Source organism: Phalangium opilio, unplaced genomic scaffold, assembly GCF_054372755.1.
Source record: "Phalangium opilio isolate 3A_F unplaced genomic scaffold, DU_Popi_V2 ptg000045l_1, whole genome shotgun sequence".
Taxonomy (NCBI): Eukaryota; Metazoa; Arthropoda; class Arachnida; order Opiliones; family Phalangiidae; genus Phalangium; species Phalangium opilio.
In genome coordinates this window covers 1,170,699-1,189,696 of record NW_028324168.1, presented here as the reverse complement: position 1 = coordinate 1,189,696, position 18,998 = coordinate 1,170,699, and the positions used below count along the sequence as shown (strand labels likewise).

At 32.9% G+C, this 18,998-nt stretch overlaps 1 protein-coding gene across 2 annotated transcripts in view; it reads right to left on the bottom strand.

Annotated features, from left to right (window-relative positions):
• Positions 1 to 3,003: 3,003 nt before the first annotated feature.
• Positions 3,004 to 18,998, bottom strand: part of LOC149676592 (uncharacterized) — a 28,595-nt gene continuing 12,600 nt past the window's right edge. Inside the window, exons 1-4 of one of the 2 annotated variants that reach the window (XM_089837646.1) lie at positions 18,141 to 18,579; positions 10,307 to 10,376; positions 5,602 to 6,073; positions 3,004 to 5,487 (exon numbers count right to left, since the gene is read on the bottom strand). In XM_089837646.1, the coding sequence (XP_089693772.1) occupies positions 4,163 to 5,487; positions 5,602 to 6,073; positions 10,307 to 10,348 (1,839 nt within the window). In that variant the 5' untranslated portion in view covers positions 10,349 to 10,376; positions 18,141 to 18,579 and the 3' untranslated portion in view covers positions 3,004 to 4,162. Of the gene's footprint in view, positions 5,488 to 5,601; positions 6,074 to 10,306; positions 10,377 to 18,140; positions 18,580 to 18,998 lie in introns of those variants that run through there. The other variant, XM_089837647.1, reaches the window with a different exon arrangement.

Here is an 18,998-nt window from a genome sequence, read left to right as displayed (position 1 = left end):
ATAAATTATACCTTAAAGCCTAGTTTGAATATATATTTTTCAAACTTGAAAATTGTAGACCACTATGTAGTCACTTATGTAAAACACACCCGTTCTACTTGAAATTAATGTGTAAATAAAATATTAATAGTTAAAATGGTTTAATCTTAATTTGGAACAAAAATTATTTCCTCTGTTTTAAAAGAGGTTAAATTTAATTGGAGTATTTATAATTATTGCATAATTTGATTGGAATGTTTAAAATTGATGTTTAGATTAAAATTAAAACGCTGACTTATCCTTTACCCCCATGTTTGAATAAAAATGAGTTTTTCTAAATTTTGTTTAGTCTAATTTAGTAATTACGTTTAATTAATTACCTTTCATCATCTTTTCAGATATTTTTTCAAATTAGGAGCTACTAATTTTCCATTCAAAATTATAACTTTCTTGGCAATAAACATTATTTGACTCACCCATTTGAAGGTCTCGGTGTGGTTCAAAGGTTATAGTTCATTTTGAAGGTCGGAGTGCATGTTTTTCCCAAACTTGGGTCTTTTACCAAGAAGTCTTACTTGAACCATGGATTTACTATAGAAGCTCCCTTCATGGATATATCACCCACCTTAAAACACACCACATTTATTCCTCATCTGAAATGGCGCGACGTAGAATTTGAAGCAAATTCAGAGGAGTGGTGGGGGGGGGGTGCGGTTCATGCGCGCCGAGAGAAAAATAAAGTTTGCCTCAATTTCAGCGTCATCAGCAAGCTTGTACCCCAATCCGCGCAAATTTTTATGACATCGAATTTTAAAATCGAATTGCCTTACCGAAGGCTACAGTGATATATCCATGAAGCGTAAGCTTCTATACTAAATCCATGATTGAACCTATCCGTTCAATAGAGTGCTGTCAGAAGCGCCGGTGTGACGTCACCCATGCTGTTTTCCCATAAAGAAAAAACGGTAACTGTCATGGCCGCCCATTGCTAAAGGCAGACTCGTGACGTTTAACCTTGGATCTGACGTCACAACTGACAGCACTCTATTGAATGTTTACCTAAGCCTTGGTCTTTTATCAAGAAGTCTACCTATCCGTGCAAATTTCCTTATTAATAATGTTAAATCTATTGTTCCCTTATTTTTTCATATAATTAGATTGTCTGGCTAATTTTTGACTTAACTGACATTAAGTAAAACCTAATTATAAATAAAATACGCGTTGTGAAACTGAAACCAACAAAATAACACTAAACACTTCAACGTGTAGACTGCCTGGCGCCATCTAGTGGAAAAAAGAGAAAACTAAAATTTAAAGTTGTTTCTTTTTAGCGATACTGTCGCAATCTATTCAAACACTTCATCTGTAGACTGCCTGGCGCCATCTAGTGGAAAAAAGAGAAAACTAAAATTTAAATTTGTTTCTTTGTAGCGATAATATCGCCATCTATTCAATTTATTATTCATTAAAATAAGGCGGGAAAATTAAATTTTAAAAATACACGTGGTTCTTGCCTAAATCTCGTAGTGATTATTGTTCTAGAGTGCTGATTATCATAATCCTAAGTGTTTAGTATCGTTGTAAAGGGAATAAATAGGGCTATAATACATTGAAAGGATTTCTCAGCATTTCTTATATATAGAGTAATGGCAATGCACCACCATTGACTGTATTAGGTTCAATGGGGAAATAACAGGAGGTGCCGTTGGTCTATAACCCGAATTCCGACACCCCAAAGTTTATAGAAAATACCACACAGAGAGAAAATAAGGTGAAATAACAAATAATTATAAATATAAATAGACACATATGTTCCATAAGTTTGTCACTGGTTACTGAGAGCTTGTCATGAAGTGACGTAAGCGAAACGGCAAAGATTCTCGTAAAGCGACGCCTGATGAGGCGCTGTCTGAGTCTTAGTACAGACTAAATAGGAAGCCGACTGCATTGTTCTCGAACTAGCTCGAGCTGTAAGTCTCTAGCATTACGAAGTATAGGAAGCTCCATACTTATGAAACATATCTTATAAACTTATGATAGATAAAATATGTCAACATTTGAAATTTTGAAAGTTAGAGATTTCAGTTCGAAGAATTACTGAATTTTTTAGAGCTTGGTTTCTGATGTCAATAAACATTGACCTTCAACAATGATAGCACTTAATTAACATTATTAAAGGTCAATGTTAGGAAAATTCAACTTAATTGTTGAACAAGGTTATCACTAATTATCAGTTATACCTAATCAATATTGAGGGCGCGTAGAATATGGGTTCCAAAATTAAAACTAAATAATGAACCCAAATGATAATCCAATTTTCACTAAGTCTCGGTTGAAAATTAGGCTGTGTTCCCATTTCTCTTCATTATTAAGTTCTATAAGATACTCTATCCTAAACAAAGATGGACCTAAGCTTGGGGGGAAACGAGGGGAAAACCACAAAAACCGGGAAATCAAAGAAAAAATTATTTAAAATTTTACTTGGTGACCTAGAAATTTGTCGGCGGGTGGAGAGATCCTTCTGGCACTGAACTCAATTCCTCCGACAACTTATTTTTATATATTTTTTTTTACCTGCAATGGCGGATGTATTATTTTAACATAATTAAAATTTAGTCCCGAACCGAAGTATTCCGTCTTGAGGTTCCGAGCTAGAAAAATCAACCAAGCAAAAAAAGGAAAGAGGAAAAATAAAATCATAATTCTCGCGCTGCGTTTGGTCGTTTGTAGCTAAGCCTATTTCAAGTTTAAATGTACTAAACGCGTTAAATTGCGTGTTTTAGGGCGCAAAAATTCAACCTTAAATGCTGGGAATGTTTCATATAACGAGAAATACTTTAGAAATGAGTTTTTCATTTATTTATTTCAGGCCAAAAATATGAATGGACTTGTAGGCCAATTTTAGATAAATGAAGTTATCAATTTAAAAGCTATTTCGGGCCTAATTATGTCACATATGCTTTCATCACGCTTTTGGCGCCAAATCTCATCAACGCATGCGCAGATTGGAAAAATATTAAGAAATCGAGTATCAAAGGCGGGACTTTATTATTATTATTTTATAAAAAAAATCACAACTTCCCGCGAATGTAAAAAAAAAATAAAAAATATTAGTCTATTTACAATATTAATCGGGTTTCTTTTCTTTTAGACATTAGTTTAAAAAAAATCACTACATATTTAGTAAACAATTCTTTCTGACCTTAATTAAGTTTGTTCAAGAAAAACAAACAAATAGTTGTTTTTTTCTACAGTATTTTCCAGATTAAACAATTAACAAAAAAAATATATATATAATTAGAAACCTTCACTATTAAACCGATTCTAATTAACTAATTTATTTATTTTAAAAATAATTAAAGACATTTCTTTAATTTTAAATATAAAAAGTTGATAAGAAAAGAAATTAAAACAAATTTAGTTAAATTAAAACTAATTTTTCCTTCAGAAGATTTTAAACGGAAATTGTTTGTCACACGTGTTCGTGTTAGAAACAAAATACTAAAGAATAAACATAAACATAAATAAATAGACGACAAAAACAAACAACTAAACAAACAATAATTTAAGAAAAATGTTCAAAAAAAATGGTACGGCCACACAAACTGAATTAGACTTTAAAAATAAACATATTTCGGAGTATTCATAATTCTCATGAATTAATTCATGGATTTCATTCAGTAAGTGAATAAATTAAGTTACATTCCGAAAAAACCGACTAGGTTATTTTCTGAAATTGTTTCACGACAAGTGAGGTGGGACCGAAAAAAAAACGATGTTGGTTTATTTTGAAAAAAAAAAAAAAAAATAATAATAAAATAAAATGGGACTAATTCACCTTCGCAGCCTTCAAAAGGACTCAATTTCCACAGAAAACTTTAATATTTCCTGAGCATTAATATCCTTTCTAATACTGCAACTCTTGTCATCCCATCGCACTCTTAGAAACGGTCTTTATACTCGTCTTTAACGATGAGAATATAGACCCATTCTAAGACTGCGATCATCTCTATAGTTACCGGTTTTATTTTCAAGTGAAACACAAAAACAACGACGCAACCCGCTTTGTATTAATTAGTTTACCATTAAAAAAGTTAATTAGTCTTTGAGATAATTTAACGGTGGTCCTTAAAAGAGTACTTGAGTTTCAAAATATCGCAAACCAACCTCTCATTTAAGTAGATCACTGTACCACAGGAACCGCGACTTTGACAAACTCGGTGTTATCGTAAGAAATGATATTTTCGGGTGACGAAGAAACGCACCCTTTACCGGTCAAATGCCTGACCCTAAGGAACAAGAAAGCGGCCACCAAAGAGGAGACGATGAGTAGAAGTAAAAGAATGATGAGCCCAGCCACGAATCCCGGTAAGGACATGCAAATGGCTGAAGCGTCGAACTCGGATGGCGTCGCGAAGACATCGACGGTGGTTTGGTTCTCGGCACCAGTTGGCAAGGTGAAAGCCACATCTCCCGGGGCTACAACTTGAATGACGCGTTGCGTTTGGATATCAGTCATATCCTGAAGTTGACGACGTTTCCTGCTAACGTCCAATGATCTTGGCATACCAACCCCGGCGGAAACGGGGAATCTAGCGTCATGTACGGCGGAGGTAACGTCACTATCGCTTCCCTTATCGTCCGATGACGATTCCTCGTCTTCCGATTGGTTACCACCCTCGTCATCTTTAGGACTCGAAGAAGATTCATCCGGTAGTTGGTCACCCTGTCGGTTGTAGAAGTGTCCAGGATAGTTAGCTCCCTTTCCTGGTTTCAAACCATCCCTGATATGAACTGTTTGATCGGACGATTCCGAGGAGGTAGAGGCGTCTTTATTGGCGCTGTCATAAACCGGTTTGTTTTCGGAATAAGATCCGGCGGGTTCCCGAGGAGCCGGTAAGTAATCGCCTCCCAAGTTACCAGTCGCCGCACCGTGATGATGATCGATTAAGTGATCACCTTCGCATTTTGGAAGGGGACATTCGTATCTGCACACTTGTATGACGCATTGGAAGTGAACATTCATCGAATCGGGGAATTTGAAAGCTTGGAAATAGGCGTAAGAGACAACTGACGCGCTAGCACCGAAGTTTTTAACTTTCTGGAAACGGGACATGATCTTCGGACGCACTACGCATCCGTATTCATCGACGAGTTGAATGGGTTGGTGTTTACCATCGTGAGCGATGCAATTACGGACCATCATATCGAATTTGTTTTCTTCATCCTTGATAGCGAGTACCATGGTCATTGTTTGTCCGATTTTGACGATACCGGAGACTTCGCTGGCCCATGGTCCTTTTCCAACTTGGACTTGCATCCAGCATTGGATATTGTCTCCCAAGAAGTTGGCTGTGACTGCATCCAACATGTCGACGTTGAAGGGACGAAAAGTCACGGCTTTCTCGTAGAAATCGTACCAAGTACAACGTAATCGTCGAGCTTGATCCCAAATCTCTTGTACTTGAGGGTCATATTGAACTATGATCGTGTTCTCAATAAAGAGACCTGTATCAATTGTACATGATTAATTTATTTATTGGAAACTTTAAAGACAAACTTAATTCCAACACCAAGCACTTGGCTCCCACACACCAAAACAAGTATACCAAAAACAATTACCTGAACTTTGCTCTGGATGATTATATCCACTTTGTTGACTACTAGTCATTCCGCAACCTCCCATGAAGATATCGAAGTTAGCAACCAAATGTCCAGTTCCCGGTGGCAAATGTACGCAAGCGGGGTCACTGTAATGACCTTTACTGAAAATCATTCCGTAAAACGGCCGATCGAACTCCACGTTGACTTTCATGTGATTCTTCTCGCATTTGACATTGAGGGACTTAACCTGTGGCATATCAGGTCTTCCGGAAGGCCAGGCATCATGGTCGCCACCACCACCACCTCCTCCGGGTACCCCAGCGACTGATGGTACTGGCGCTGCGGCTGCCGCGATATGAGGACCACCAATTTGTGGCGCTGCATTACCATACTCGGACGGATATGGTAAAACTGCTCTGTGTTCCGCTGGTAATTGTACCGATTCCTCTTGTTGGAGGTCCTGATTGCTATCAATTTCTTTGGACAAGCTCTGTTTAAAAGCAAAGAATAATTAAGATTAAAGTTAATCCAATAAAGATTTGAAGGTGAAATCCTGTTTCACAAAACACACCCGGTTTTTTTTAACAGGTAACCAATCAGTAAAATTGAATCTAAGACAGAGTAGATGAGGCCCCTTTGTTTGACGGGGAAAAAGTGTGGCGTTTTCGACAGTAACTTAGGCGTTACCTTTAGGGGCTACGCGTTACGCGAATCTAATGGATTGAACTATGGTATGAATAAAACGTTCTAGGAACGAGACTTAGGTGTTGATAACTATGAACTCTTTATCTTATTTGGGTGAATATGAAGGCCTCTTTTTAAAAACAAGGTTGATATAATTAATTGATGAGAAAGAAAAAAAAAACACAAGTGTTTAAAAGACAAGCGATTAGCAATGACAGATAATTAGAAACGGGGCCCCTAACCCCAAAAATGTGTTCATAACGGAATTGCTAAAGAAGAAATTACAGAGTACAGTGAGCTTCTTTTTGCTATGAAATATCAAGTAGCCTTATGAATTGTTTATAATTTAATAAGTACTGACAGGGATAGATATAATTTTAGAAGTAGGAATGGAGAACGGTTAGTATTTACTTCAGTCCGACTCATAGCCCAGTATAGAGCCCCTCCCTCCAACACGTAACGAAAAGTTTAAATTATCTTATTGGCTCTCTTAAACTACGTTTTGATGACGTTGCTGACGATGGGGACGGCGAAAAATACGCAATTCCTTTTTACCTCTGTCGCTATGACCCGCCTCTTCTTTCATACCCCCCGTCCCGGAGAAAGGGGTCCGGGACTTTGACCGCGAGCCCAGATTACTCTGTTCTCCATTCCTACTTCTAAAATTAAATCTATCCCTGGTATGAATCCTCCTAGTTTGAAAACTATGTATAAGATTCGTGGCTTTCGTTCATCACAATTATGATCCCACGAATATCGCTTTAATGGCGACATTTGATGGGGTTTTCGTGAGGCATTTCTTCGCACAATTATCACGACTAGACAAACAATGCGATGATTGTTCTTCTTTCGAAACTATTCCAACACTTTCAACGTAAATTGAGACAGATTAGGTACTTGGGAATATTTTTTTTTTTGGTATTGTGGGTAAAAAAAAATAAAGTGGGAACAAAAAACCACGATATATCGCGTGGCTATCATGGCTTACTTATTTATCTGTCGCGCTTAGGAGAGCAGAACGGATTGGTTTTTGATAGCCTCCCAATTATCCATTCATGAAAAAAGGCTTAGGGGTTTTTAAAGGTTTTGTTGACGCTTCGTTTAGAGCATCAAATACCAATATAAACGTCACCGTAATAATCCCGGATTTCTTAAGATCTTTCATTTAAAAAGTCCTTGTTGTTTCTTTAATTACCATCATTAATATACCCTAACCAATTTTAATTATTTTCCACTTTACTTACTACTTGGGTAAAAGTCAAAAATAAAGTTGCGGTTATTAAAAATTACTAGCACCAGAAGTATATAATACTTCTATTCGAGAGAAGTGTACCACATGATTCTTCCCATGATCATTTTACATTTGGAGCAAGGTTACTAAAACGAATCACATACGCCATAAATAATTCCCTCATCATTACTATATTAGTGCTTAACTATTTGCCAAAGCGCATGTGTTTTGTTGATTAATTTTTGTCCCACGTCAAGACAATCAAGTTTCGTTGGCTTATTGATTGCTGAGGATTTAGTAAATACCAAACAGTTATAGAATAGATATCCTTCAGTTGTGGGAGGAGCTATAAATTGTCAGATATTTACAGGACCATATTGGTGGGTTAAATGCTGGAGAAAAGCTGAAACCCACCAATATGGCTGCCAGAACCGAGATAAGACTTAGGAGGGTCTGACGTAGTACTCATCCAACTGAAAGGTCTCTATTCACCCCCACGGTGCGATAGTCACCCATCTGAAGTTTAATGAGCGGGAGAGCAAACAAAAAGGGTTAGTGAGCCTGCATGGGAAGAATCATGAATTACATAACTAAAGTATTAAAGCGATGTCAATTTATATGTTTGAATATTATTCCAATTATATTAAAAGCAATGGATGAATCGAAAACTACGGGTTAAGTAATCAGTTCAGGGTGATATTATAGCGGCGTGTTAGTGTCTGGGGGGGGGGGGCGGTTGGTACTTTAATAAAGAAGCGGGTTGAGGTAGGTTATTATTCATCAGGGTACGAAAGAACACGGGTATTCTCTCTCTCTCACTCACTCACTCAGTCAGGTAAAGTCGGGACTCGCCCAAAGGCATTTATAATCCTCTCAACTCCACTCTACAAACCCGGAAGAACAAAAAAATGTACCTAAGCCTAATTTTTTTATTTAGTAATGGTTCCTATTACCGCCGCTATTCCCAAGAAGAATTTCATAATTTTTGGAGTTTAATTCAACACGGTTTTCCTCTACTACTAGACGTAGAGTAGATTATATATATTTTATAGTGTTTGAGTAGCTATGAAAATTGGTGCTCAAAAGCTAGAAGAGTATCGCGAAAATTCGAATTTAAAAATTATTAATTGATTTCTGAATAATATGTTATTTTGAAATTAAAAAAAAATATAGCTACTATTAAATTTTCATCGTTAACGAGAATATCACCTAAATTCGAATTTAATTAACTAAAATTTTCAATATAAATTTATTTCTAAACATAAAAATTCGAATTTAATTAACTAAAATTTTCAATATAAATTTATTTCTAAACATAAAAATTCGAATTTAATTAACTAAAATTATCAATATTAATTAATTTCTAAACATAAATTCGAATTTAATTAACTAAAATTTTCAATATTAATTAATTTTTAAACATAAATTCGAATTTAATTAACTAAAATTTTCAATAATAATTAATTTTTAAACATAAATTCGAATTTAAATAACTAAAATTTTCAATATTAATTAACTTCTAAACATAAATCCGAATTTAATTAACTAAAATTTTCAATATTAATTAATTTCTAAACATAAATTTGAATTTCATTAACTAAAATTTAAATTAATAATTAATTTCTAAACATAAATTCGAATGTAATTAACTAAAATTTAAATTAATAATTAATTTCTAAACACAAATTCGAATTTAATTAACTAAAATTTAAATTAATAATTAATTTCTAAACATAAATTCGAATTTAATTCACTAAAATTTAAATTATGAATTAATTTCTAAACATAAATTCGAAGGTAATTAACATTATATTAAAATTAAAATTCCAAATGAAATATTGTATAATCAATCGCGTTTTAATTTAAATTTAAAATAAACTGCGTATCAATTTTGAATATAAAGTTTATCTCTCTTTTTTTCAAGATATATATATTAATAAATAAAATCTTAAAACCTCATTTAAATCCAATTTAAACGTGATTTATTATACCATATTAAGATAACCCACTAAGCTGTTTAAATAACTTAAGCTTTTAAACACTTCATTGAAAATTTTAAACCCTCAAGAATTATAAAAAGTAAAAAAAATAAAAATAAAATTAAAATAACATTCGTGATTATAAGATCTACATAAAAATGTTTTCTTTTTAATTTCACGCGAGGTTTGCCCCCCCCCCATACCTGCTTCTCATTCAAAAATTTAAATGAGATAACGTGTAAAAATAAGAAATGGCAGAATTGAAGCGTGAATTCCCTACAATCTAAATACCAATTGAATTCGAAAGATTATCTAATCTCTAAGCCTTGGTCGAATTTATTTTTTTTATTTTTATTTTCCCATTGACATACTAAAATAAATTTGTACTAAATTTAGACAATAAATTTAGTCATGCGATAATTTCTAATAGTACGGAACATTTTTGGTCCCAAAAAGACAATTAAAATTTTAACAACGTAACTCTAATTAATAAATGATACTAAGTTTAAATTTGAATAATAATAATAACATATTCCACGCGGGAATGATTTTAAATTAAATTAAGAAAAGAGGGAGAGAATGTGTACCGGTAACGTTTATTTATTTGTTTTAATAATTATAATTAAAATTAATTGAGATTCAGGAAGTTTTAAATATTATAAACGACCAGAGTGAAAGTGTTACAAAATAAACTGCAATTAAAATTTCGGGGTAAATAAATAAGGGGCCCCCATTAAAACTTTACTTAATTAGACTTCTTGGTATTTAAAAATAAGGTAATTGTTATGCAAATTTAATTTATTTATAGAAAGAATGGAAACAAACGTACCTGTAATATTAGAGCTGAAAGGAGAAAAATCCTTAGAATCATGGCACTTGAAGAAATTTAAGGGTTCCACCTAAAAAACAATTAAAAGAAAACAAAATTAGGCTTAATGAAAAAAAAAATCATAAATAAGCCTATTTCTAAAGCAACTTACTACAAAGTACTAAAATCTTATACGGTATCCATGGCAACCAAAACCCAACCCAGCGCGCGCGAAACTCTACTCAACTGATTAAAAAAAAATAATAATAATTTCACGCGCCAATTTTATCACGCGCGTGTTCTGGTCTGGTCTGAATCCCGTTATGATTTGGCGGGAAATATATATTTTTTCATATGTCGTTGATTTGGCGCGCTTTTAATATTAAAAGGTATTTTCCCGGTTTTTTTTTTTTTTAACGTAAAAGAAAATCCAGTTCTCTTTTTAAGCGGTCGAGGCCGCGGTTTTGGTTTTTAAAACGCAATGTCAAGGTTGTTTGGGTGGTTTTTTATATACATCGAGGAGGAAGAAGTAAAAAATAAAACGAATCTATACGATCAAAATCGTGAGTCTAATTTGGTATTCCTACAGAATATAAATTAGTTACCGTTATAAAACAAATTCAGGAATCAGGATAATTGTTGTACAATTTTAATTGAACCTAATTAAAATTATGTTTAGCACTTGAAATTAAAATTGTATTGATAATCTAATTTAAATTTATTCCACGTTATAGTTATAAATTATTGTTTAATTAATTTAAAATTAGGCTTGCCAAAATGTAATTGTTATAAATTATTGTTTAATTAATTTAAAATTAGGCTTGCCAAAATGTAATTGTTATAAATTATTGTTTAATTAATTTAAAATTAGGCTTACCAAAATGTAATTGTTATAAATTACTGTTTAATTAATTTAAAACTAGGCTTAGCAAAATGTTATTGTTATAAATTATTGTTTAATTAATTTAAAACTAGGCTTAGCAAAATGTTATTGTTATAAATTATTGTTTAATTAATATAAAACTAGGCTTAGCAAAATGTTATTGTTATAAATTATTGTCTAATTAATTTAAAACTAGGCTTAGCAAAATGTTATTGTTATAAACTATTGTTTAATTAACTTAATACTAGGCTTAGTAAAAATGTAAAACTAGGCTTAGAAAAATTTCAAAATTAAATTAAACAACCTTGAAAATAAATTTGAAATGTCATCGAATAATCTTAAAATTTATTCATGATAACATTTAATAAATACGAATAAAAATAAAACGGGTATAAATATATAAAATATTGAAAAACGTGTTTTTTCCAATGTATATTATTATTGTTATTGGCCCAAATTCTTGTACTCAATTTTTTGGTAGCAAACCGCGTCGTGATTAGGTCAATCTATTTTTTTTCTATATATATTCCCGGATCCTGCGGGATTCTTAAAGATGGACAAATAACCCGAATTATTTCAAGTTAAAATCCTTGACCAATCATCTATTTTTGATTACAGCAAATTAAACCTTTTTTTATTCGTTACTGGTTCCACCTATCAACCTTCTTTTTAATAAGCACGTGCGGGCGGTTTAAATCAAAGGGTTAAGGGATCATAATTATATGAAGAAAAATTAGGGTTAATTAAAAATTTAATTAAGAAATTAATAAATGATAATTTTAAGAATTTGGGGTTACGCACGTAATAATTACTGTTAAGGATTTGTCCTTCTAAGGGAGAATGAAATGGGTAAGTTATCAAAAATTACCCAGGATTCCAACTCGTTCAAAAAAAGGACACTTGCAGGGAGCCCAGCGAAAAATTTATAAATTCCTTATAGGAATTTCTTTCCGGAATTAAAGGATTTTATAGGAGAAATAATGTGTTTTATAGGAAAATATAGTGCTAAAAATGCTCATATATAATAATATACAGGCTTAAAGTATGTAGAAAAATCTAAGCAAATCTCACAATTTCGGAGTGATCTCGATAAAAGAGCCAACTAAATTTTGATAATTTCATGGTAAACTATACGAAAACTTCCCAAACTAAGTCAAAAATATAGGATATTATAGCACCTTTCTTGAAATTATACTAGAATATAGGACATGTTCAAAAATATAGGATTTTATAGGAATTATAGGACAGTTGTACTCCCTACACTTACTACTCAAGCGGAATTCTAACCATCCGTTATTTTAAAATTTAATCTGAAAAACTCTAAATTTTTTACAGATCAAACGTAACGATATTTGTTTTTGGCACGAAAATTCCTTTTGCGATAATATAAAAGCGTGCTTTAATTGAAGGCATCGATATTTATCGATGGGAAGCCCTAATTTCCGATCTGATTTTACATTTTTATAGTCTGATAAATTTTGGGATATTTATTTTATTTCTTTTTACGGTATATTTTTTGGTATTTAATGGCCAGAAGGGGCGATTTATTTTTCTGATTCCCTATTTGATTTTATTATTTTTTTTTCCTGATCATTGCTCGGATACGCGTGACCATTGGAGACAACTTAAAACAGTGTCATCATCTCATCCCGACAAGGACATTGATATCCCCGACAAATTATTTCCTCTTACCAATTTTATTTCAAGTATTTTATGCCATGGTTAATTTTATATAAAAAAAATACGTGATGTGGTGATCGATATATATACAGGGTGTTTCTGAAAGGTTTGTCAGCTTTAAAAGGCAGTGCTTTATGGGAAATCAATTTTGAGTCGAAAATGTAACTTTTATCTCCATTTTTTTGCCCTAAGGGACACTGTTTTCGAGTTATGATTTTATTGGGGTGTTTTAGGGATGACCCCTTAATTAATTAAATTTGAAATCATTGTCTAAATCAGTTTCTTAATTGAATTTAAAGGGTCATCCGTAAAATACTTCAATCCAATCTTAACTTGAAAACAGTGTCCCTTTGGGCAAACAAAATGGAGAGATAAGAAGTTACATTTTCGACTCAAAATCGTGCACCCAAAGAACATCCCCCTTAATTTATGCACGCAGACTTATTAGAATGATCACTGAATCAAACATAATACTACAAGTTTCTTTCAGTCTGTTGTTGTAGATAGCGGTTGAGAACTGTACGTCACAAATGACTAAAAACACTTTATTGACTACTAATTAAGATTTTAAAATAATACTAATAATATCAATGGGTTGTCACGTGAAGTAGAGGTTTCAATATCAAAAAGGTATAGCCGCGTAATAATTGTATCAAAAATGATGACGTTAAGTCACCTTCCATTTTGTAAATAAATGGTAACCGGTAAGGACCACCCGTATCCGCGTTCTGATTCATATCCATAAACTTGAAAATAAATATTTAAGTCATAAACATAATAATAATATCGTAATAATAGCATTCCATGGTATCAGGTCGAACTATATACTACACACAAAACTTTGCCAGTAGTACTTAATAACTTGATTCGATACCTATAACGTTAGGAAAATCAAATATCTCGAACGGACGGAAGACCTTGGGGCTAAAATCGAATATTAAGAAATTATTACCTATTGTGTTTACAGCGGCATCGATTCTAGGTTAAAACCCCATTGGCGATATTTTGACCGTCTTTACAATGTATCTAACAAACTTTACACGATTCATACTCATACGTAATAATTTCCAGGTCTTTCCTGTCCCCGGTGCATGCTTGTATACAACCCTGGTTTTAGCATCAATTGCTAAGTTCTAATTGTTCCCACTTGGGTTAAATTTAGGTACTTAGGTAAGGTAAGATTGGGTTGGGTATGGTTAGGTTACTTAGGTATTTACGTACTTAGAAGGTAAGGTTGGGTATGGTTAGGTATCTACACTAACGTATACGAAGGAGCGAAGGTCAAAGGGTCACTCATGCTTTCAACTAGGACTAGGGCCGTCGAGAGAGTTTGTGGCCACTTAATTTAAAACGTTTCAAGGTATCACCATTAATTTTAAGTGATCAATGTCCAATTTTTTTAATTATAAGTGCTTAGGCCCTAGTGGCGATAGGGACACTTTGAAAAAATGCCTAAATCTCAGCCTTCTACAGGTGGCCCGGACATGCTCCCTAGAAGGTAAAGGTAGTACATCACCCGGGAAAACTGTCCGACTTGACCCTTGACCCAACCTCTCTCGACGGCCCTGACTATAGCGCTTTTAAACCCGCTTCTGCCAAATATTAAAAATGTAATTTATGAAAATTAGGTCTTAAGATGGGCGAAAACGCGGTGTAACGATTTGAAGACATTTCTTAATAGGCATTACGTAATAATAACCTCATTTGAAAATTAACCTAGAATTAAAAACAAAAAGATTGGATTCAAACTTCTCGCGCTAATAACGAACAATAGAAGATCTTCGATGGATCATTTTTGCCGGTTGACTTTCGCGTAAGAGTGTGACGGGCTTTGATTATAATATTATAAATCTAACGATGCTTAAAAACGTAAAGGAATACTCCAGGCTAAAATTTTTATTCTTCTTTAATCGAAAGATCGTATAAAATAATGAATATCATCAATTGGAACCACGTTTCTATCTACAATATTAAAGAAGATACGAGTAATTGAGTATAAAGAGTAATGGATGGCCCTACGCGTTAGGCTTTCCCTAGAAGTACCCCTATTGGACGCCTAGTACCACCTGACGTGTTCGTTCGTCCAATAAAGGTAATCCCAGTGAGTACTTGGCGGGAGAACCTAACGCGTAGTGCCATCCATTACTCTTATTACTTAATTGCTCGTATCTTTTTTAATTTTGTATTTAGAAACACGGTTCCAATTGATGATATTCATTATTTTATACGCTCTTTTGATTAAAAATAAAATATCCTAGCCTGGTGTATCAATTTAAATGAAGCCTAACAAAAGCCTAAAACACTAACTAACTTTATTAACGGAACATATATTCTAACATCACTATCTACGTCATATTGTAACGGTGGTTTTAAATTTATGTCTATTTTAATATCAACGTACCCGGATCCAATAATTTGAAAGATATCTTTAGGGGGGGGGGGTGAAGAGGGGGAAAAACAATTTTTTTTAACATCTTTTCGGTTAAGAGGATGGTAAAAGTAGGTCTCCGTGGCTTTGTGAATCAAAACTCTAAAAAGTCTGGAAGATAAAATAGAAAACGCGAAACTACAAACAAAATAAATCCCTCGCAAAGGTGATGGTGCGTGGTGGTATAGAGCGTGTCAAAATTCAGATAAAATAACAAGAATAACCATATAGTTTCTCGTAAACACAATTTTTTATGAGTATATAAGCTCCTGTAAACAAAAATAATATGTTTGGGGGTGTTTACCAATATGTGATATATAAACAGGGTGTTTCTGATAAATCTGGTTGGCATAAATTAAGGGGGATGTTCATTGGGCGCACGGTCGATTTTGAGTCGAAATGTAACTTCTATCTATGACATTTTGTTTGCCCTAAGGGTCAGCTACTGTTTTCGAGTTATGATTAATTAAGAGTGAATTTTATGGATGACCCCTTAATTAATTTAAATTAGAAATCATTGTCTTAATCAGTTTCTCAATTAAATTTAAGGGGTCATCCGTAAAATACTCCAATCCAATCTTAACTCGAAAACAGTGTCCCTTAGGGCAATCAAAATGTCATAGATAAAAGTTATATTTTCGACTCAAAATTGCTATAAACAAATATATTCAGCCTAACTTCTTGACCTAGCCCTAGGAGTGTTTCTGTTAATAGAATTTCAGTTTTAAATTAAATATATATATATATAAATTAAAAAAAATTTAAATTAAATTAAAATTAAAATAAATTTTTAAAAACAAAAGTGGTCGCACGAGAAAGATAGTTAAAAATACACGAGGAATTTATACGATTTAAATCACGTGGCCCTCGAAAATAAAAGACCTCACGTGGAATTAATTTATAGGAATTCACAGCACGTGAAAGAAGGTTCGCCAAACACGTGAAATTAATCAAAATCAGCCGAATTCCACTTGTTATAACTTTAGCTCCTCATTCGATATTCTATATACAATTAAAAATTGGGATACTAGGTTAAAATTTGACCTTTGACCGGTACTTTAGTTACGACCTTTCCCGAGCGACCCAAAATAGAGGCTAGCTGCACCCTTAATCGTTATAATCTCACCCAAACTTAGGGAAAAAGAATACATAATCCATCTTCAATTTCGGGGAGTTCAAATGTTATTTTTATATATTTATTTATTATTATTTTTTTTTTGCTTTAATTATAAAACCACTAAAAACTATAATAGTGACGTAGATATTTCCCAAAAATTAGGCCTAATATATCTTTAGGACCAGTATTAAGAACTTAAAAGTTTAAATAAAAAATTACATTTAAAATAATACGTTTTTTTCAAATATCTTTTGAAAATCATTCAAGCTTATATTTTTCACTTTGAGAATGTACCGTAATTAAGCCTCTTTCCCCATTAGAAATAAAACCCACTTCGCCTCGCCTCGCCTTGTTCTCGGTACAAATTCAAGACGAATAAAAAACATAAATTCAACTTGAGTAAGCAGGATCTTGGTTGTTTAAAATATAACATCAAATGATTAATAAAGATATCTTATAGGAAATGGAATAGAAACGTAATGAAATTTAACACTACCTAGCCTTAAACTCTATTAAACATTATACTACGAACAAACTCGAAATCCGATTGTTTTTTTCTGAAATAACGGTTTTTCATTCATAAAAGTGGAACTGAAAAAGCAATTATTAGAGTGGAAAAAAATATCAAAAAGATGTCTTTTGTAATGTCAACAGAAAAGGCACTTCCCTTACTTTCAACGCTAGTATATCCTACGACATTTTAACACTAGGTGCCATTAGCGCGTTACTTAATACAGGGCGGTTCTAACAGACGCGACAGCGACAATTCTTTGTTATTTTGCTCAAAAAAAAAAACACAGAAAATAAAAAGGTCAGAAAACGTAATGTTCGTTTTGTTTTCGTCTTTTAGAAGAAGGAACTGATTAAGATCGGATATTTCACATAAACTTTTGATTGTTTTGTCAAGACATTCGTGATTTTATTGTTTATTTGGTGCTTTCTATGAATTTCTATATAAAATATAAGAGATTTTGGCAGTGAATTTGTTCCGAAATGTTTTATGAAAATTCATTGACACAAATTTATCGCATTCGTACTAATTTCGATTATTTTCGCTGACATATTGTCATTTAAATTGATTTGAAAGTTGCGTTTTCCCCAACCCCCAAGAAGTGTTTTTCTACTAAATTTATTTAATTTAAATGACTAATTAGGAATTATTTTAAATATATGGTTAAATTGCTTTCAAAGTTGTTCGATTTCCACCGAAATTAAATTAGAAGTTGAAACGTATTTTTTCCAAAAATAAATATTCCCTGACTTTTCCAGGTTTTTCTCTAATTACCGTTTCAAATCATTTTCCCTAACCAAATTTATCAGTTAAAAAAAGTTAAAATATCGCGTTTAAAAAATAATTACTTATATTAAATAATAATATAAATATATTAATTCATGCTATAAAAAATTACCTAACCAATATATGAAATTTATTGAATCTCAAATCATTTTCCCTAAGCAAGTTTATGAGTAAAAAATTTCAAATATCGCTAAACAGTTATATTAAATTATAGTATAAATATATTAATTCATGCTATAAAAAATTACCCTGAATTTTAAAATTAAAATTTCAATATTCCCTGACACTCATTGTGAAAATCCCTGAGATTTCTAGGCTAGTCTTCCCAATACTCCCAAATCCCAACTACTACACTTACACACTAAAACAAAAACTCACTAAAAATCTTCCCTTAATCAAATTAACTAATTAACAAGCATTAATTAAAACCAAAATAAAATATTTACAAACCTGAGACACAACACACTCAGTCCAAACGAAAACAGCTTCCAAAAGAAATAAAATTAAAAGGTATTCAAAAACCTTTTAAAATCACAACTGATCACGATAACCAAAAATAAAAATGTAGTCGCAAATTTCGTTTAAATAAATCCTCTCTTTGGCATGAAACTTATCACGAGAAAAATAAACCCGTGCAGCAGCAGCGTTATATTAGTTATTATTACAACACTCGGTGATGGTGATTTTTCAATACGATATTAATATTGGCGGGAAAAAAACGCGGGACGTCTGTCTCGAGCGAGGTCACGAATGAATACTAGCGGCTCGTGTCTAGCGAGACCAACGTTTTATAGGTAATTATACCAAGAGTGACCCGCTGGAATAGCGGTGCCCCAGTTTCGAAGAGAGAGAGAGAAGAGCGCCACTGCGCCAGGTAGGTAGGTAGACAAGGTATTCTAGCCCGCTGTTTCTATTTTACTACGTTTTTGGCGGGAGTTGCTTTTTAGTGGTGGTGGTTCGTTGCCATTGGAGTGTGGCAGCGAGGGAAAGAAATATGGGGATATCCTCATAGGGGAGATGGTAGGCATTTAAAGATAAAGTGTCATAAGATTTTAAGGGTTCAGTTAAGAGATAAATAGTGTGTATGTGGTAAAGGGGCTAGAGAATTTTCCAACAAATTTTCTTAAATCTTTACGGCATGCGTTTCTAAGTTGCCAGTAATTTGTTATTTGAGCGTCTCTTTCTCAGGTAAGGGACTGAATCGAACAGAATACTACAAGCTTTTCAGTCTGTTGCATTGATAGCTGTTGAATTGTATATGTCATAAGTAACTGGTCTAGTTCAAAGCAGTTTCAAAGCTGAACAACT